At 39.8% G+C, this 21,980-nt stretch overlaps 1 protein-coding gene across 4 annotated transcripts in view; it reads right to left on the bottom strand.

The window, feature by feature from the left end:
* FNDC3B (fibronectin type III domain containing 3B) overlaps positions 1–21,980 on the bottom strand; it is a 311,856-nt gene that overhangs the window by 203,515 nt on the left and 86,361 nt on the right. For all 4 annotated transcript variants that reach the window (XM_072960949.1, XM_072960966.1, XM_072960956.1 and 1 more), the window contains one exon: positions 21,293–21,368. In XM_072960949.1, the coding sequence (XP_072817050.1) occupies positions 21,293–21,368 (76 nt within the window). The remainder of the gene's footprint in view (positions 1–21,292; positions 21,369–21,980) is intronic.

The raw sequence follows: 21,980 nt of genomic DNA, 5'->3' as shown, positions 1-21,980 counted from the left end.
GCAAGAGACCCAGGACACAAACACGCTGAAGCCAGGAGAAGATCCAGATATGCAGGCTGGACCTCAATGTACAATTTTATTTGGGGGAACATGGATCCAAAGGCACTCACCTCCATGCAGAGCTGACCAACGAAGTGGTCCTCCAAGGCTCTGGCCCTGAGGTTTAGAGTCACAGAAACCTATTTCAAATCTCAAAGTTCATGAGGATGCGGCTCCTGCACAGTTTCCACATCAACAATCAAGACTCAAGACAGATGGGATGGTGCTGGGATATATCAGGGACTGATGGGCTTTCCACAACTTTTAGTGAGTATCAGTTCAGTTCAGCTGGGCCCAAATGATCTGCTTCCCCATGTAAAAGCTGATGAACTGAAAGTGACCAGCTGCCCTGGATCAAGATACTCTCTCACTTGGACAGGCTGTTTGCCATTCTGCAAATGGATCGGCCCATTTACAAAAGAACCCTGTTTCCTACCTGTAAAATGAGAAGGTTAAATTAATTGACCTCTATCTCCTCATCAAATCTAAAATGTTGCAATGTCTGTGCTCTCTAAAGATGGCAAAACATACAGAAGGCTTCTGTAAAGGTAAGATATCTTACAATACACAAATGAGTGGTGAAATTTTAAAAAATGGATCTAGACACTAACTTGAAAAAAAAAAAGAAACTTTCTGCTCATGTGGTTCCTTTTCTGATTATCAACAGCTGTTATTTCAACCCAAAGAGACCCAAAGATCTAGACTTTATTATCATTCTAGTCCTTGGGGGCCTCAGTGACAGCTGTACAGAACTTCAGACTTACAAATCAATTATTATTTCATTTGTCTTCATTTTTGTGTGTGTGTACTTCCTTTGTGGTTTTTCTACTAATTTTCTCAAGATAAGTCAAAGCTAATCCAGCACTTCTAAATGAAAACTCGTAAGTACTCATTTAAGGAGAACTGACATATTTCTATTGAGTCTTTTATTTATCTTCAATACTGATGATAAAATTCATTTTAAAAAATTCTAAGGCTTACTTTATACAGCTACAGTAATTAAGACTGTGGTATCAGAGAAGGGATAAATATATAGATCAGTGGAACAGAAACAGAGGATCCAGAAATAGACACACACAAGCTGCAAAAGCTTGGCAGTTTCTTTACAAAACTACATAGGCAATTATAATACAACACGGCACTGTACTCGGGCATTTTTATTTTTAACCGCCAAAAACTAGAACCAAATGTCCTTCAGCAGGTGAACTGCTAAACTGTAATCTGTCCATATAATGGAATACTACTCAGCAATAAAAAAGGAACTACTGGTACATACAACTTGGATAGATCTCCAAGTATGCTCAGAGGGAAAAAAACCAATCTTAAAAAATTACATACTGTAAGATTCCAATCATATGATATTCTTTAAGTCACAAAATCATACAGATAAAGAAGAGTTTAGTGGTTGCTAACAGTAAGGGATGCCAGGAGAACAGAGGAGTGGCTATAATGGGGTAACAGAGGAGAGCCTTTTGGCAAAAGAATAGTTCTTGATTGTGGTAGTGACTACACAAGTCTACCCCCACACACAAATACATGTACATGGACAATTGGTAAAATCTGAATAAACTCTTTGGGCTGTACCAACGTTAATTCCTGGGTTTGATATTACATTATGGCTATACAAGATGTTATTACATTAGGCAAAACTGGGTCAAAGATAGAGGGGATCTCTCAATACGTTTTTTTCCAACTTCCTGTGAATATATAATTATTTCACAATAAAAAGTTTTGGTTTTTTTAATATCAGGAGCTTTGGAATCATCTTGAGATCAAAATCTGGTTCTGCTATTTATACTACTGTGGATAAGTTACTTAGCCATTCTCAACTTTGATTTCTTCATGTTTTAAGTAAGCATAATAATATTAGCTGGCAGCTTAATGAGAATTAAAGAGCAAGAAAAAAAGCAAGTGTTTTTTTTTCCCTCATCTGAGATAAATGGGACCAGATGGCAAAGAAGTCTTCAAGAACAGTGCCATATATGGGGGACTGCTTGTATGATTAAGTTACACACTGCACCTACAACTTTTTATAATCCATTTGTGAATGTGACTTTTCTTCTTTGTAGACAAAATTAGGTTTACATTTAAGAGCATTATTAGAATAATAGCCATGCCACCACACAGATTAGAACACTGAGGACGAACACAAATAAACTCTCTACAGCCCATAATCTGATGAAATACACCTCGAAAGGCTAAGCGAACATTCTACAAGGGAAAGCGCTGTGGCCTGGAATTGGATACGCTTCATTTCCACATCAAGATCAAACAGATTAATTAGTGCTTTTTAACCAAATAAATTCTGGATGCTTAGGAGAATGAGCACTGGAAAATATTTCAAAAATCACAACGGCCATTTTTCACGTCAGATCCCTCCACAAATGAAGCTTCCCAGGCTGGACTAGCAAACAGCACAAGAAACCGCTCGAGATCCTGGCTGGCAACGCAACACCCTCGGGCCTACCCGGTTCGCTCTTGCAGGGTAAAGGAAATTCCTGCGCCCATCTCTTGCTGGCAGCCCTTGTGAAGGCCTGCCCACTGCCAGCCTCCCAGCCTCCTGGCAGTAATTCTGCACTCAACCCTGAACACTTCCTCTTGCCTTCCTCCAATACCAGGGTGAACTGACACTTGGCAGTTAAACGCTGACTCCGAGTGGGTGGCTGGTGGTGGGAACAATAGCAACTCTTAACCAGACTTGGTCAAACTGTACTTGGGAGACAGAAGGAGAAAAGACAAGACACCAAACAAATCATGGCCTGAATTCTTTTATTCAAAACAATGGTGTAAGTTTATGCAACTGATGACAGCAAAACATGAAATTAATAAAGACTTTTTTTTTTTTAACAAAGCAAAGAGGGTTGGTAATGTGGCTTTACAAAGACTCTGAAGTTTCATTTAAACAAAGAGTGTCCTGAAAGTTTGTAATGCAGAAATTATCTTATTACCACCACACAAAAGAATGATCCCTCCACCGCCCTGGCTTCCTACTCACAGTGGTATCTGAAGAGCAGACCTACCAAGAACATTTGGAAAAAAGCAGCTGAGTATTTTTTCCTTAGTATGAGTGGACTAAAAGCATTTAATTGCACAGATAGCATCTCTGCCACTGAAACAAGATTAACAGATAAAACTTTCTCCCCTTCTCATCTTCACAAAGTGAAAACCCAACCTCCAAAAACAGCAACAAAACACCATGAACGGTTTAAATAACTTTCTAATTCTACCCATGCACGGCCTTTGAAATCAAAACCTTTTTAAAGGAAGTCAGGTGACTTTACTGAAAATGCAAGTAGATCTATTATGCATTTAATATCCCATCCCCTCCCTTCCATTCCTATCTTGCTTGCTCTTTCCTGACAATTCATTTACTAGGGCAGAGGCTTCTGTTTACTGAGCTGAGGGTAGTAATCTGGGGAGCAACAGAAGAAAGTGGCTTGCAGGAAAGAAAAAATACTGAAAAATACGACCAATTTAAGTGATTTCCAAAATCTTTTAGCCCAAGTCCACCTACTTACTAGATTTGGAGGCTATGTAGGGAAAGCCAACACTGAATCACGAATGAGGTTCATATGCTAGACCTGCCTCAGGTTTGTTCCATCATCCAGGGTAAACAACCCTCCAGACACATTCAAGTGAATTATATAAATAAATGATATACCAGGAACTAAGGGTTACACTATATGGCAAAAGCCACCAGCAATTACGTAGGGACGCTGAAACAGTAAAGAAAATCAGGAATCAGACTGTTGGCCATCTCCAGAAAAGAGTCCTCAATGAGGACTCACTGAATCTTAAACCTAAAGGGTGCAGGAAACTGGGAAGTAGGGAAGTTCTCCCCGCATCTACGGCAGACAGGCTCCACGCTCCCCCTACTGCCTTGGCTGGGCATTTGAGAAGCATCTTTGCCTAAGTTCTTTTGGTTAATTTTCCGTATCAAATTTCTGTAATTTAAACCATACTTTAAAACTTAACTATGCTTAAAAAGTGCTGACGGCTCTTCCTTTCAAATGATTCCCTTCATCTTCAGTCTTACTGCCATCCCCCAATTCACCTCACTCCTAGAGTAGTGACACCATCTAGGTCGCACTCACACCATTTGAGTTGTACTCTGATGTCTAGCTCTCCAGCCTACACAGACACACACACACACACACACAGTGCACAACAACACCGCCTGCCCCAAATCTGTGCTGGGGGCAGGGAGACGGAGGAGGCTCCTCCAACAGCGCACTAAGAGATAATGAAGGCTCAAAAGCAAGAGGCAGATCAAAGAACTTTCATTTAAGGCACTCTGAATGTCATTATAACATTACCTAACAAACTGACCTACCTGAGGCACAATTTCCTCACCTACAATACAGGAAGGGTGCATCAACCAGTGGTTTTTCAACATATGCATGCCAGGAGGGCAAGGTAGTCAGGGGGAAAGTTTCACAGGCCTTACCAAAAGAAAGATAAGCAGGTGTGCCTGGGGCCTTCTGCCCTCCATCACAGCCGCTCACTTGTTTGGTACAGAAAATGTCTCTGTAAAATAATCTGAGGAAAAGTTCTACAATTACCTTTAAAAACTGATGAAGTCACTGAATGTCTAGATCAGAACCGAAGTCCCATCTCACTAAAAACTTCCATGACAGCTTGACTTTTTCGGCCCTATTAGAAGGTAACAAGGAGTTGTACTTGGACCTTTTCAAATGAGCAAATCCAAAGTACCAGGCAGTGGGTGGAACGTAAGCCAACACTGAGTATCCAACAGGCTGCTGACACCGCTGACGGGAAAGCCACGCAAAAGGATTTTTGCTCCTCAACAGCTTCTCAAGAATCCCTTTCTCCAGTTCCTACCAAGCTGAGACCACTTTTTCCACCAAGACACAGACTACAGTTTTGCTTTGCTTCTTGGAACGTCCATCTGCAGGATCTGACCGGGAGCTCATACTCCCACCAACCTCCGCCGGAGCGGGGCCCGAGCAGGCTGCGGGCTGCAGCCCAGTCTGGCCTCCTCGAGCATCCTCTCAGATGTCTGCGGCAGACTGGGTCTCACCCCAGAAGTCAGCTCCTGCTGATAAGAAACCCTTCCTGTGGCCAAACAAATCACTGTCTGATTCTTGTAGCATTCTTCACTCCTGTTTTTCTTCCTCCTCCTCCCTTCCTATAAAAAAAGGTGTCTTTTAAGTCTATCTAGAAGGAAACCTGAACAGCTAGGCGCTTTCCCCTCTTAATGTGTTCCTTATCCCGCTGGTGATTCATGCCCTGGGCCGCTCCTTCCTCAGCACACTGAGCCGGCTCTGTTCTGCTCAGTGGTGGGAGGCCACGTCAGCAGGAAACAGCGCTGGCTGCCAGGTCACATTCGAGACTGTCTGGAGCAAGTCAGCGTGCAGCACCCGCAGGACAGAGGCTGCTCTATGGCTTTCCCAAGTGAAGGGAGCGCTCGGCCTGGAGAAAAAAAAGACTGGTCTCTGCGTACCATTGCAACACAAGCTTAGGGGAGACTCCAAATACCACGGCTTAGAGTTTCCCCTGTCTAAATACTCCCCAAATACTTCTAGTTAGAGAGTTATTGGTTTCCCTTCTCCTCCTTTTCTTAGAGGACGTACTGTACTGCATCCAAATTCATATTTGGAAAAGGCTGCCCCAAGCCAAATCAAACTTCGTCGTGGCTTTCTGGCTCTTGGGTCCGACGGAGGAAATTCTGCACACCCTCCAACCCATCTCCACAGTCCTGACACACGGTGAGTCAGGACGGAAAACCTGACCCAAAGGGCTGACACACAAAAGTGACCACTACGGGCCTTTTTTTGCTTCTAAACACACACAATAAAAACAGTAAACAAATAAGGCATGCCAGATGTTATCATGGTATCTCAGAGGATGAGTTTATGACAAGAAGCCAACAAATTGCTTTGTACAAAAAGATACACTGCATAAATGACAACACCGTGTTTCATGCAGCTGCTCAGTTAGGTCCAAAACCAATCCTGCTCATGTAAACCAGCACGATCAAGGTTAAATGCTGAAACAGCAGGACTCCTATGCAACTAGGATAACTAGGAGTTTCTTACTTTGTCACAGATGTAGACCAGAGATCCTGTAAAAAAGAAGAAACACGATTTCTCTCAGAAACCTCCTAAGTTGAGGGCTCTCTCTTCCACTCTTGGAGGAAGGTCTTCAGTGGACGCCCAAGAGTCAAATCTTTCTCTCCAAAAATACCAGGTTTGTTAAAGAAAAGAGCCCATCCCATGGAGAGTAGTTATCAAAGAAACAAGAGAGAAAGGAGGTGAAGACAAAGAGAGTAGTTCACGACACGAGAGCAGAGACAGAGGATGGAGAGCAGACCAAGTAACACACATAAACCCTGCGGACACAGCAAAGGTGGCCCGACCCTAAGAGTTCCGGACGGGGGCTGACCTCCTGTGCAGAGAGAAGGCGTTAACTACCCCAAGAACGTGCATGCACACACAAACCCAAGTGCAAATGGGATAATGCAGCTTCTGAGAGACGTCTACAGCAATAAAGGCACTGGGAACAAACCAGAAGAGGAAGACACACAGAGCCAGGAGACCACATGTGGCTACAGAACTAACTTTCCCATGAAGAGGAACGAGAGGCCAAAACAAAAGCAACTGTAAGTACTTAGAAACTTAGTGATATAAAATCTGAGGGGCCACTTCATCAAGCCTGGTCATCAGACAGCACCGAGTATCCTTAAGTGGATCTCACCAGCACCTCCTTACACAGGGGGGAAAATAAAATACTAGATTTGGCTACCTACTAATTTACTGAAAACCAAACAAGTATTCCAAATTGAACTGGCCACCACAGGCTTTACAGAAATCCATAGCATTTTCACCAAAGAAAATATTCTAACGCCCTGATAAACTACAATAAAGCTTTAAATGCATCTCAGAAATAAAAACTACCAAATCGCATATGCTGCTTGTACATCTGGAATAAATTGAGTCTTAACGCAATTTAGATACTATAGATCCAAAAGTAGTAACATTTCTTGGTTAACACGGTAGGTAGATAGGAAGGAAAGAAGGAAGGAAGGGAGGAGGGAAGGAAAGGGAAAAGGGGGTGAAGAGAAGGGAAAGAAAACAAAGTGTTTTCTGCATAAATGTTAGAAGCATGTGATAAGACTGCTGACCTGGGCTGTGTTGTTTTCAATAGGATAATGCTGCAACAGCCAGCATACACATGAACAGAAGAGCCCTGAAATTTTTTAAAAACCCAAAGTTTAGATTTATCAAAAAGTTAGACAAAACAGAGAAGATACAAGTGATAACACTGCAAATTCATACACTCATACACACTGTACGTGTGTAGGTGTGTATGCACACACCTACACACATTAAAAAAGTAAGCCTTTTGGCAGAGTGAAGCAGAGACATTTGGTGAGATGCTAAAGCTAACAAAGAGCATCACAAGATTATGATTTGTATCTAAATTCTCCAGGGCATATTTAGAAGGTACAATGTTTAAACACATGAGTCATATTTCTACAACTGAGAGGTAAACAGAACAGTATGCTATTTTAATTTTTACACAGACGCACACACAAAATGGTTATGCAAACACAAAAATAGGAAAAAACCCCAATTTGTGATTTTTAAAGATCTAATTAAATCTGAAAGAGAAACTGAAAACTAAAGAAATGTATTTCATTGATTCCAAATATTTTTGTTTTCCTCATCGTAAGCTCTCAAAAAAAAGGAAAGCACCTTACAGTTAAGGCAAGTCAGTTTAACTGACAGTACTTTCTCATGAAGAGATACGTAAATGACCGCGGTATCTTAAAATTAATAGCATATTTGAGTCAGTAAAATGACAGCAAATAACCTCTGAAACCAATACAAAAAGGACAACCATATGTGCTGTCTCAGAGAAGAGAGACAGGCAGCAGCAAGGTGATCTCAGCCAGCTTCTGGGTAAGCAGTCGGCACAAGTGTGGAGCCAGGGCACACACAGCCTTCAGCTGAGGCAGTGCACCTCAGAGAAGAAAGTATCACGTTGTGTTTTTAGGGTTTTTTCCATTCACAAATAATTTGGTACTCTAAACATCAGAGGACATGAAAATAAAATTCACCAACTGGTTTACTGAACGCAATGGTAACTAAATACTGATGCCAATTCTATCTTTAAAAATACACTGGGTATCAACTACATCTAAATATCTGGAGGTGAGGACTAAACCTTTTTTTTTCTAATTGCAGGTGATTCAAATATGCAACCAGGATTGACAAGTGATATAAAGCCACCTGGCATACAATCGGTACATACGTACAATTTCAAATATGGCAATTATTAAAACAAGAAAAAATTATATACTGGGTAATTTCTTTTTTTGCTACTAGTCAGGATTAAACTTACGCTGACAAGATTTTAGAGAAATTAATGTAGTACCTTACCTAAAGAGTCCTAAATGATAATTTAACATCTCACTTTCAAATAGAAAATTCTAGATAATTAGGCTCTTGAAATCTGCCCACATTTGAACCTATTTAAGCAAAGCTTTAGTCTTTGCATGAAATTAAGAAGATCTAAATGGCAGAAAACTCTAGAGGAATTAAAATTACAGAGGAAAGAGAAACTGAGGGAAGAAGAATTTTAGAAACGATCTGGTCCAATCCTCTCACTTGGAGGTGAGGACAGTGAGGCCTTGATCAGTGGACCCAGTTTGAATGGAAAGGGGGTTAAAGTGTATCAGAGCATTCTCTTTCTCTAACCCAAGCCAGAAGGTTCTGTCAGTTTTCTTCATTTAAAGGGAAGAGGAAAAATTCACAATATAATCAACTGATTTTTACTGTATGAGTTCAAGTCTAATGACCTTTGATGTGAACCTAAGTCAATTAAAAAAAAAAAAGAGGGTCTGTTGAAGGCGCACAATTAAGACTTGTATCGAGGAAGGGAACCAGATTAGCAAGGCTATTTCACCCTTCCTGTTGAGCCATTTCCTATGTCTCCTAAATACATTACCCAGAGCTACTTTTCAGCACTCTGGCTCAAATTCTAAAGAATCTCATTTTCTCCAAAGTCTGTTCTATGGTTAATTACTTGCCTTCTGACTGCACCGGGTATAGCCAAGAAACAGGTAGAATGCACCTGTTGTTCCTGAGTTCCATCTGAGATGGAGGCTGGCATTCTATTCACCTCTGAGGAATGTTAATTGCTGATACCAGCATGACAGGTGCAATGAGTAGAAAAATGATCAATGAGCTCAACTCACAGAACAGCATCAGAACTCATCTAGAGACCATGAGAAAACTCCTCTCAAGGGCTGCAACTTTAATTACTAACAATTGGTCTGGAATTCAATTTGACCCTTGAAACAGATTTTTAAAACAGAGCACAACGTTCTAAATTTCTACAATGGTGCCCTGTCCACAGGAGGAAAAAAAGGGAATATGTATAATCCTGTTTTCCATGTTACTATGGAGTCCGTTCACTAACCGCAACTGCTTCTCATGGATTGCTTCTCCTCTGTTCTGCAGGCCACGTTCTTCCCACTCCAGATCCTTACTGGTGTAGCGTCCTATCTATTTTGAATTCTGAGTCACTTCCTTTTCCCCTAGTTTTATGCTTTAAAAACCTTGCTGTTTCTTTAGAATACTTTACAGAGTGAAGCCCACTTCCATATAGGTTCCCCCACTTTTTCTCCTCCCCTTTTGGCTTTGGTTTTTGTTTGTTTGTTTTTGTTTTTGTTTTTTTTACTATGACCCAGCTGACTTGCTTACTGAACACAGTGTCAGATACTGTTTATCTGTTAGACTATTTTTCACATTTGCATGAGTTTCCTAACTCAGTCATCCCCAAATACTACATAATACTACTCATTAAACCTTAAAATAGTCCTAGGATATCTTCAGCAATCACATTTATTCTATGTGGGAACTGAGGCATGGAGAAGAAAAAGGAATTCCTGATAAAGATGTAAACTGAAAGGCTCCACAAATCCTTTGAAAAGAGTCCCTGATTAAAACCTCAGTTCATTAAAACCATAGGAGAGCAAGGGGAAATTTTTTCAGACCAAGAAAAAAATTATATCTTTGAGATTCCAACTTAAGAATTTAAGCCAATCATTATTTTTCATTTTTCTGCATTCATAAGGATTTTCTTCCTTTTCTTCACTTTGTGACCAAACTTAATCCTGAGAATTTTCTCTTCCATTTAAGGGCACTACCTCTATAAATCTCCTCTTCTTACAAGCTCCCCTCACCCCCAAAAATCTCCTACCTCAGTTGTTCTCAAAGCCTGGTCTCAGAACCACGAACATCAGTATCACCTTGGAACCTTATAAGTACAAATTCTCAGGGCCCACCTATCCCAGACCAGAAACGCTGGGGGGCGGTACCAGCAATTGGTGGTTTAACAAGCCCTCCAGGTGATTCCAATCCATATTAAAGTTACTGGTAATTGTCAGCATCTGCCAAATGTAACACCCTGGGGATTCAGTAATGCTGGAGGAACCACCTTAGTCAGACATCAAGCTGTTTCCGGGGCACCTACACCATTTAAGGCATGAGGCAAAATTTATGAACGAAAACAAAGAGGAAAGCAACAGTCCCAGCCCAATTCTTCCACAGAGTCATGTGGAAACAGGGCCAAAAGCAGCTTCTGCAAGCAGCAAGTTGAAAGATGTCATTTTCTCATCTCACCTTTCAACTTCATCCACCTTGCACAATCTTAACTATTTTAATCAACTTTGAATTTTAATAGTTTACAATAGGTGAGCTATTGTGTTTACATCTAAATAAAGGTAAAATAAATCCATTCTCTGCTGAAAGAAGTAAACTCAAATTTGTTTGGTGACACTTGTTTATTACTTACAGAAGTTTATTAAAAAAGCTAAACAGCAATTTTAATTATTAGGTTCAATAAAGACAACCACCACATAGAGTTTACTTAAGAAGTATACAAATACAAGATAAAAGATCTTTAAGCACTTTGCATACCTTAAAGAAGACTAACCTGGATGGACAGACAGGTACGCAGCATGTGTGGTGTGGGGTACTTGGAAAAGGGTACCATGAGAATTTCTTACACTGTCCTGATGGTTAGGTTAACCAGACATTCTCAATCTCCACTGCCTATTACCTTTCAAGACTAATGCCCAGGTGTTACCCCCTACAATCTGACAATTACCTACAGTTAGCCTGCAAATCAACTTGAGCATTTTTTAAAGCCCCCCAAGTAATTCTTGATGTGCAAAAGTTACAATCCACTATGTTAATACAACCAGCTTTAAAATCCTGAGCTGTTAGAGATGTTCTTTGCCTTAAGCAAATAAGGCAAGAACTACATCACTCAAAATGTGAATGCTTGACCCATAGAATAAGAACTAGTCTTGATCATTAAGAATAAACTAACCATACATGCAATATAATGTATATGTGCAGTCAAACTGTAATAATTCTACCTCATAAAACTGAAAAAGGAAAAAAACAAACAAAGAAGAATAAATTAACTAAATTAATCTCAGGTCTTGATTTCTAACTTATGGGACAACAAGCCACGCTTTTGCTGTATTTTAACATTTTGTGACTATTTCATGCTTACACTCAGGCAATTTAAGTATAATTTAAGTTTGGTTATACTACGCATAAAGCCTGTTCTCCCTCCACTGAAGGAGACAAGCTCAGTTCCAGTGGTGCAGAAGCACTCGTTTTGTCCGCACGGCTTAGGCTCTGGTACAGCAGACACAGGAAACTGATGCTGCCGAGTCTAGCGTAAGGCACACTGAACCGATGTTAAAAGATCCAACCCCGGATAACCAAGATAATCCAATCCTAGACAACTGGTAAAGACTTGGCACTTCAAGAAAAGAACAAGCAGAGCTTAATTTGACATTTACATGAGATAAATAGTGTGTATATCCACTTTAATGAGAACTGCAGAACAAAACAGATAAAATTCATCTAGTCAGTCCACTACAGAGAATAACACTTTCACTCAAAAATACCCTAAGAATAATGCTTCTATATATCTCTTCGAATTTCCACTCCTATTCCTGAAGACTTCTCTTGATGCTTCGCCTCCTTATCAGTTTAAAACAGAAATTATAATTTGCTAATAATTGGAAGCTTTTTAAATTAAGTGAAAATATAAAAATTCCTATAGCCAGAAAGACACCACAAAACTGATGTTAATTCTGGCTGTTATACTGCAACATATAAAGTGTCCATAAAGGTCAGCAGGTCGTGGCTATCTCCTAAACATCTCATTTCCGTTTCCACTTCCACACCCTACTACCACTGCCCTAACACAGGCTCTCTTCCCCTCCTGCCTGCCCCTCCCCACCACCTATCTCACCACCTCCCTCACCCCTTCAGTTGTACTATGGATGGAGAAAGAGAAAAATTACTATCCCAACTCCATATAATTCAGTAACCAAATTCATTTACAATTTATAAGGTAATTTATCTATTCCTGGGTCTGACACAGAATTTATTGAGTTTATTGCTACAGATAAATGCTATAATTTTAAACTGCATGATAACAAAATATTAATGAGTAATCTAAATTATTTCCTAATAATACAAAAAAGATAAAGTTAGTCTATCCTTCACTAGTAAATAGCCTTAAAAATGTTTTTCCAAGGTGTTCCTAGCCTACTCCTCACAAAGGAAAAATGTTATCAAGAAAATGAATATAATGATCATGCCCTCATGCTTTTTGCAGGGAAGAGGAGCTGACCTACTTATGGATGTCTTCAGAATTACTGTGCTTTTGAAAACACCATCATACCAGCATTTACTCTCTTAACTTGAGGAACTGAGAGTAAAAATAACCAAATTTAACTACTTAAGTATAATAACAATAAGACAAAAAGAACCTCTATGAATTAACAAGAGACTTTTCCCATCATTTTGAAATGGATTTTTTTAGCAGTACAGTAGGAAATGACTTTCCTTTTTTCTGAACACCTAAGAGGTGCTGGATCGGGACCAGGATACAAGGATCACTAAGATTTGACCCCTACCCTTGAAGAACCCCTTACAGTCTTCTTTAAAGACACTTCTACCATGAAATTTTCCACTTCAAAATTTAAATGTAAAAACAAAGGTAAAAAATACATGAAGAATAATAAAGCAATAACTAAAAGACTACAAACTACAAAATAAAATGTGGCAGACAACTGAGGTAGTATGACAGTCAGCGCTTCGGAATTATCTAGCATACAAAGGTCTCTGACATTTGAGGAACTCCAAGCAGTAGTACCCTCAAAAATGACATTTTAATCATTGTCAAACAAGCCTGCAAGACAAAAGGGCACAGGAGCTAAACTCCCACTGCATAATTTTTAAATGTGTTCTTTTGAAGCATTATGACTAAAATGTGAAGACGTCTAAAAACTCCTAGCCAATACCTCAAGTTCACATAGGCTTTCCCAAAATGCTTTAAAATGACAGGTAACAAAAATAACAGGTGATTGAATGTCTAGCTGTAATGAAGACTGGAGGCCTAACCGTCCTATTTACTGGGCCCTGACACCGACTCAGAAACTGTTTTGAGTGCTTTCTACAGTATGTCATGTCATCCCCATAGCAATCCCTTAAGACATATTATTATTATTCCAATTCTACAGATGAGGAAACTGAGGTGTAGAGAAGTAGCTGATTTTATGATACACAACTAGCATGCAGGGGATTTCTAAGCCAGGCAATCCCAGTCCAAAACCCATAATGATCTTACCAATAGGCCTTACTGCCCCTTCAGTGCTGTCAAACAGCAGGACACATTAAAGATTAAAAGAAGTATGGAATTTATTTAAAATGTAAGTGGCAAGACCTAAAGGCAGGAAGGTGTACCCATAGGAACTGTTTTGCAGGCCTGTCTGAATATGGCCTCTCGGACATGCTGTGAGAGTTAACTGCTATTACCCAAAAGAAAAGCAACAAGTGAAGCTTCAGCTACAACAAAACTTACTTTAAACGCATGACGCCGTGGAACCCTTGTTTTATCCACAATCTTGTATCTGAACGATCTATGTATACATCCCCGTAAACCTTCATCTGAAATGTCTGAACTGCTGCTATCACCACCAACCTCATGCAAGCAAGCCTGTTATAAGTAGGCAATGAAATGGGGGCTAGAACTTCAACTGATTTCCACCAGTTAGATAATCAAGTTATTGCCCACAACTGATCATGACATCTCTCTATAAAACATAATCAGCAAACCTGTGTATATTACACGGCTGGATGAGGATGACGAGGATGATGACGGTACTTACAAGGGATTATCGCACAACCTTATTGGACAGGTGTTATCACCGTCCCCATTTTAAGAGAGGAAGCTGAGGCTAAGAATTTAACCATTCATCAGCTAGCAAATGACCAGGGATTCACACTACACAGTGTTTACTTTTAAAACATAATCTTTATAACTTCCAACAATTAAAATCACTCAAACTTTACTTGGAGGAAAAGGCCAAAGAAAGTCTGACAATTTAATTTTGGGTAAAAAGTTTTTGTCTTAATTTTGTAAATGCAAGAATGGCCAAAAACAATCAAGATAACTAGGAAGGGCAGAAAGCAGCAGACACACTGACTGTGTCCCTTGAGAGGGACTGTACACCTCCTGAGAAGCAGCATAGTTTGGCACTGAGGTAACCCAGTCTCATGACATTACTCAGTCCCAGCACGATGACAGCCACCGTCACCAACTTTCCTCCCACCCCTTCCATAAGCTGGACTTCCTGCTCTGGGCCCATCAGTACTTACCGGCCCTTATGGAGCCCACCCTGCTGGTCAACTTCCCCTTACTAGGCAGCAAGCTGTTGTTGGAAAAGGGGCCTATCAGGTCAGCATACAGAACACCTGTTTGCACAAATGGCTGTGCATGTCCATGTATGCAAGTAAAGGCAAATCATAATGCTCAATAAATAAGACTCCCAAACATTTCAGAGATAGGTATGCTCCCAATGGTAATTGATTTTTCATCAACATTTCACCAATATTACACACACACACAGGCAAAAGACTGATCTATCCTGAAGCTAACATTTAAGTTATAAGAGCTGGCAAGTTGGTGGAGTAGTTCAGATTTTCCTAGAAACTCAGACTCTCTCAGCCTAGAGCCTCACTGGAGGATTATGTACTGACTCTCACCAAATACAGCTTCAGATCAGTCAGAAAGATGAGTAGGACACTGGGGCTAGCCTGGGCAAAAGACCTGGTATTTTCAATTCTAAAAGATTTTTTCAGGTGAGGTCTAACTGATCACAGTAACATTTCAGATTAGTGATCCCTCACAAACACCCCCAAATGCAAAAGAAACGGACTTTCAAGGTAGTTTCTTATGTAGAAAAAGCAGCTCTCAAAATACTAATCTCATAATAGAAGAAATTATTTCCCTTTACAAACATTCCATAAGTAATTAAATACAGTCAAATAATAATCAATTACATGTTTGATGTAATGAAAGTTTGCAAAGAGTCTAAATGATTTAAAGGCAGTCACACTACACTAATCTCACTTTCAAACCACCAAAATAGTTTTGTTGAAATAGCTGGTTGCAAATTTAAGCCAAAGCAAGGGTTCAAACAACCCTGGAAGACAGACTTCATTTGCAACAGGCCCTCTTCCTTGGTTTTAAGCCAGTAAAACAGGATTTTCTCATTTATATGCAGAGTCTGCTTTAAAGACATAGACCATATAGAAGCTTTGCTTGTGAAATAGTCTCCCCCAGCTTGTAAACCCTAGCTATGACATCACTCATGTCATTTCCCAATAAAGAACGTAACAGACAATGAGAGTTCCCTAGGACCCATCATAAAATTCTTAGAAAGAATGACAGGTCGGTGTTTTAATGTGCCAAACAAGCCTAATAAATGGACATAAAGTACCAAACGAGAAAAACAAAAAAGTAACATCGAGGTCCCTGTGGCAGTCTGGATTCTGAATGTGGAGGGGCGGGGGTGGGAGACAAACGAGGAGATTCAGAAATGCGGAAGTGTTCTCAATGGTGTCATTCACAGGGCCCGTGAGCAGGGCGTGCAGTTCGTCAATGACACGGTTCCCACACTCACTGGGGCAGGGGGAGAGTCAGACACAGAGCTGAAGAGGGGCAAGGAGAGCAGGCAGGACAGGGAACAAGTTTCACATTCTAAAGCCATCCAAACGACAGCCACCTCAGGGCAGGGCTCTCCTCAAGCTTCTTCCCTCCTGCCACACATTCTGCTGTCACTTCAGGCTCTCTATCTGTTTAACACAAATCAGCCAAGTAAATCATTTCTGTAAAGATGGCTGGATTTTTATGGACAAAAAAAACATTAGCAATTACACATCTTTAAATACTATTCTTTATTAGAATAATGGTGCTTCCTAAGCTTTTTACTTTAATCTGTTTTTTGCTATGCCACCATGACCATCACCTGTTTTCTTCAGGCTCACGATCTGAAAGGTAAGTCTTGAAATATAAAAATTGCAGCATTAATACAGGTCAATATGAAAGTTCTTTAGATTTACACATTTTTTTAAAGGAAACTGATAAGCTTCAATTATAACGTGATTTGAAATTTGAAAGCTCTTCTATAGAGACTTTAAAGACCACTAAAAGCACTTAACTAAGCATCTCTAAGCTCCCAGCATAAGAGTAAAAGTTAAAAGAAAAATTATCACATCTGATGTAATGCCAGAGCTAGTCAAGGGTCCAGTCAGTAATCACTGTCAGGCTGCGTGGCTGGCAGGTAGGGTAGAGGATATACTGTTTATGTCACAACTGAATTCCATCTAATTCAAGGGCTAAGGAAAGGTTTACACATATAACCAGATGGTAACACACAGTGCTACCTCTACCTGCTCCTCCAGGAACAGAGAAAGGTCAGAACGGACGGGAGTGATCCTCCCGAAGGAGACAGACCAGGCGCTTAAAGGAAGTGTGGTATTTGTTTTGGCTGAGGGGTTTTACAGGGAGCAGAGAAACAGCCCAGATAAAAAGATGGCATGTGTGGACAGGAAGGAAGGCTGCACTGCCAGCACCTCAGCCCAGACAAGGATATGAAGATAATGGGAGAGGCCTGCAGCTGCCCTCTATTAATTCCTGAACTTAAGCAAAGGAAAGAATTCATATTGATTGCTAAGATTCTTTTTTCCCTAACAATTAGTTCTTTATACACTTTCATCTGGCCTAGGAAAGAAAACTCTTTTGTCCAGAATGCCATAGGTATAGTGCTGCTTACAAGTGAGCATAAACTATGACCTTCTGTGGCCCCTTCCAGACCTATGATTCATGTTTCATGGAAAATATTGAGAAATATTCCATTAGAAATGAATCTGCTTTCACAGCATATTGTATGTTTCCTGTGTTTTTCTTCCTTCATTATCACCAAGGACATTCCCATGAAAACAAAATCTTTTTTTTTCCCCCAGAGTAACCATATTCTTTACATTGATTTGCTTTGGATTTCCAAACTGCCTTTTCATGGCATCACAATGAGCTTCTGGAGTCTTTCTAGTGATGTCATAAATGTCCTACAGAGAAAATAATTAAGCTCACAAATTCAACTACAAGCAAAGGGGGTTGACCTCATATGGTGTAATTTCAAAGTTTCTAGGAAGGCCCGAAACCAACTCCACTCCCTACCTCGAATTTCCCACCACAGCAACCCCTAACCTGCTGGCTAGTGTTGAAACAGCAAAGCTATTAAGCTGACAGTTTCAACCATGGCATAAGCAATGGGTATTACTTCAAAATTTCCAGGAAGGCCACCACCACCAACTGCCACCCGTCCCCTGCAAAAAAAAAAAAAAAAAAAAAAAAAAAAAAAAAAAAAACCACCTCCCTATCTGCTGGCTGGTGTAGAAAGAGCCTAACTACAGCTTCATTCTCGTAACTTTAACCCCTAGTAAAATGCAAGTACTTCTTTCAGAAATCTTTATGACTCAATTTCAGATCCTTGCCTAAGCAGTCCTCTCCCATTGGACCCCTCCTCTTCCACCATCTGAAGCCAGAAGCCCCACATAGAATAGAAGTTCAGCCCACCCCAATTTTGGGCTCAGTCCTGACTTTGGGCAGAAATAATTTCAGGAGTTCTAAATCAATACTCCCTGTATCAAACTATCCTGCTCTCACTTCTCTTAACGGAATTCCCTATCTTATTCCAAAGACCCAGTCTCCACCACCCACTTTTGCTCTGCAAACCATCTCTATCTCATCCTGCCTTCCTGAGTATTCATCCTAGTATCATTTCAGGGATTCTGTTACGCCAGGAATAGGAACCCACTTTGCTCTTGTCATGTGCCCAAGAGAGTGGTGTCGACTTGAGTTCATGATTCCCTGATGTAAAGCCACAGAGCACAGGCAATAAAGAGCTCATGCACTGGAGTCAGAGACACCAGGGATGTAAACTAGATCCTGGTTTTCTCACTGTGACTTTAGGTGCATGAATTAACATCTATGGGCCTCAGTTTTCACAAATGTATCTATTATACCTATTCAATGAGAGAATACATACCCTAGGAGTTGAATATTAGCAACAACAGGGATGTTAATCACAGTGAAAGGATAACAACAACTTGTGTTGGAATTTACAAATATATTGCCTTCACATTCTACGTTGGTATGCTCTACCCATCCTGAATGAAGCATTCACTAACTCATACTGGAATGCAAACGAAGGCGGGGACAAGGGTACCCAGGCTGAGTGACCAACTGTTATACATGAGTTGCCGTCAATGGGTCTGCTATAGGCTGAGTGGCCTGTTACATACTGAGTGGCTATCCATGGGTTCCTTCCAGTTCCTCCAGTTGACCCTGTCATCCAGTGCTTCCCAAGCCCTAGCAGACCACTTGTAGGTTCCAGGTCCTAGCCCCTCTCATCCTGTCCAGTGTCATTTCAATTAGTTGGGCCAGGTACCATCATGTCCCAAAAAAACATAACAACAGTACCTAGGTGTTCAAAAGAGAACAAATAGGAAGGCTGGGGAAGTCAAAGATAAATGGCTCCACAATTCTTCTTAAGTCAATATCATTTTTTTAAAATCACTGAAAGGGATGTTAGTTTCACTTATCTCCAAGTACCATCATGAATAAACACAAAACTCCTATTGTGAACAGAGCAATATACTTGCAACATTCCCTGCAGAATATACCAGTTAGACTCAAAAAAATAAGTGAGAAAGAGGCTAACTCTTTCAACACACACACACACACACAAACACACACACACACAAACACACACACACTCCTTAGACACCAAAAGTAAAAGCAGCTGGTACCAAAGAGTGGATTTTATATAAGATGATCCGTCCAGCAATCTGCTTTTATAGATTCTATTATACATATTCAGTTGTAGAGGGAGACAGTCTACTTGCCAATTCATGGGACTCCAAAGTTACCATGACCAGAAACTCAGCTATTCTCTTACTGAACTGGAAACACCACCTTCATTCTGTGTAGGTAAAATGACTTTTCATCTAGTGTTTTTTATTTTTAAGATACAGAGTGGATTTTGAGATTTTATTTGTTGCTAATATCTGTTTATTATAATACCACAAGTAGGTGGAAGGTTCTGTATCCCATACTATTTTAACATATTTATTTCCTCTGTTCTTTTACCTGAAGTTTCTTTGTCTGATTCATTAACAAAGACTAGGTTTGAATTTTAAATGTTTTAGAACACCAAAGATCAATTTTAGGGACACAATGATGAGAGAAATGCAATCACTAAAAACCATTAATGAAATGGTTAAATCATTTCAGATTAACTGCAATTAAAACTCATTAGAATTCTAGCCTAATGAGTTTTATCTTTCTTCCTAAATTTTTGTTCTTATGGTTACAAAAATAAGTAATAAAACTATACAGCAGCACACTCTGCTATTATGCAAAGCAATAGAAAAATCAACTTTTTCTGTGTAGCTCATTATGGAAAACTAAAACTAAAGGGCATTTCCTTTCATTTTGTTTATATATTGGTGAGCAAACCCAAGTATTAAAAACAAGACCTCTGGTCAGATTCCAGTCCAATCAATAACCTAGCATTAAACTCAATTACTGGCCAATTTACCATTTGCCCCATAATCCCAATCACTGCCAAAAAGAGCTGTTACAAACAGTACCCTCCAACATGGCAGTATTTACAGACTAACTCCAGATCTGGATTGCTCTTCCTACACAGAACTCCACATGGATCAGAGTACCTAAGCCTCTTTCTTTCCAAAGTGAACAACAGAGAAGAAGCACTGGTATTACACAAACTGAAAATTCACTGAAATGCCCTAGGAGCCATAGTTAAAGAACTACACCCAAAGAGCCTCGCCTGGAGCTTACTTAGATACAAAATTCCAGACTCTGAGCTGATGCCATGATGGAATAAGGCTTCTGCAGTTCTTGGGAGGGGGTATCGTGCATATGAGAGAGACATAAACTACTGAAGGCAGAGAATGGACTGTGGTGGGCAGCCTTCTGAAAGGGCCTCCAATGAGTCCTGTCTGCTGGCATTCCCACCCTGTGTAATCCCCTTTCTGGAGCAGGCTGGACATAGTACTCCCTCTTGCCCTTCAGTTGCTGCTCCAATGAAGCCAGCTGCCATAATGGAAGTGCCCCCATGGAAAAGCCACTTAGTAAGGCACTGAGGGAAGCCTCCTGCCAACAGCTGGCAAAAAGCCAAATCCTGCCAACAACTACTTGAGCAAGACTAGAAACGCACTGAGCCTCAGACATGCCTTACAGTGACTACAGCTCTAGACAACACCTGGAATTTTGCACTTGGAGAGACCCAGAGTCATAGGACACAGGTAAGCTGTGACTAAATTCTTGGCCCAAAGAAAGTGTAGACAAACATTGCTTTAAATCATCAAATTTGAGGAATTTGTTACTCAATAATAAATGATACTTAAATACAGATTTTTTCCCTCTAAAAGCATCATTTGGATAGCATCACAATATATATTTTAAACTTATATCTATATTTGAAAAAGTACTTGCTGTTCTCAATGGGAATTTTAAGCTCTTTTAAAATCTCTGCATTTTTTAGCGCTACCAATTTTCATAATATATGAAGACAGTGCAGGCTTTCCTAAGTTAATTTAATTTGAAAGTCAGTAGAATACTCAAGGTGTTTAACTTTGTCACTTATATATCACAGGCCTACCTCAGCATTAAGGAGCCCCTAATGAAAGTGAAAAAAAATCCAAGATAAAATTTACCTCTAGAAAAATCACATAAAGACTCAGAGATAAATTTTACTGCCATAAAATAATAAATAAAGGAAAACTCCTTTGCTTAGAAAGCTTGCAAAAAACTTCCTTACCTTGAATGCACTGAAGTGTTCCATCCTCCGCTCTTATTGTAAAAGTCTCACCTGGATTAACTTGAACGAGAATAACCTGCCAAAATAACACATTAATTTCAATTTAATACTAGAACATCTGGGATTTCTCTTCAACAGTTTCATTGCCTAAATTTATGTACTAGACAAGAAGTATGTGGCACAGAACCTTGTATAAACACAAAATTTAGGATATGTCTTTAGACCTGGTTCAAATTTGACTAGGTTAAAGCACATGCATTTGAATTTAGCTAAACTTATTTCTCCTGTGTTGCTTGTGTTAACTAAAAAAAAAAAAAAACCCTCAATTTTAAGATATTTTCTTTCACTAATTTAGAAACAACAGTTAAAAGAAGAAAAAAGACCAAAAACTATACTTATAAAGGAAAACTGCAAAGAGAAATGAGGTTCTGAACTAACACTGCTACAAATGATTCACAGGTGTCTATCACTGACCTGAGTTACATGATTTCATTGCATAATAATAGAAAGCAATTTATAAGAAAAACGTTTGGGAAAAAAGCATCTCTGAACAGCACCTGGAAACAGTAACGAACAGCATAAAATAAATGAATAATATTACAAAAAGGTCCCATCAAACAAATTTTTAAACCTATTACCTAAATGTCAGTGTTTTAGTCATACAACATAGATATTTAGTTTTCAGAAG

This window comes from Vicugna pacos, chromosome 1 (assembly GCF_048564905.1).
Source record: "Vicugna pacos chromosome 1, VicPac4, whole genome shotgun sequence".
Taxonomy (NCBI): Eukaryota; Metazoa; Chordata; class Mammalia; order Artiodactyla; family Camelidae; genus Vicugna; species Vicugna pacos.
This window is presented reverse-complemented; position numbering and strand designations above follow the sequence as displayed.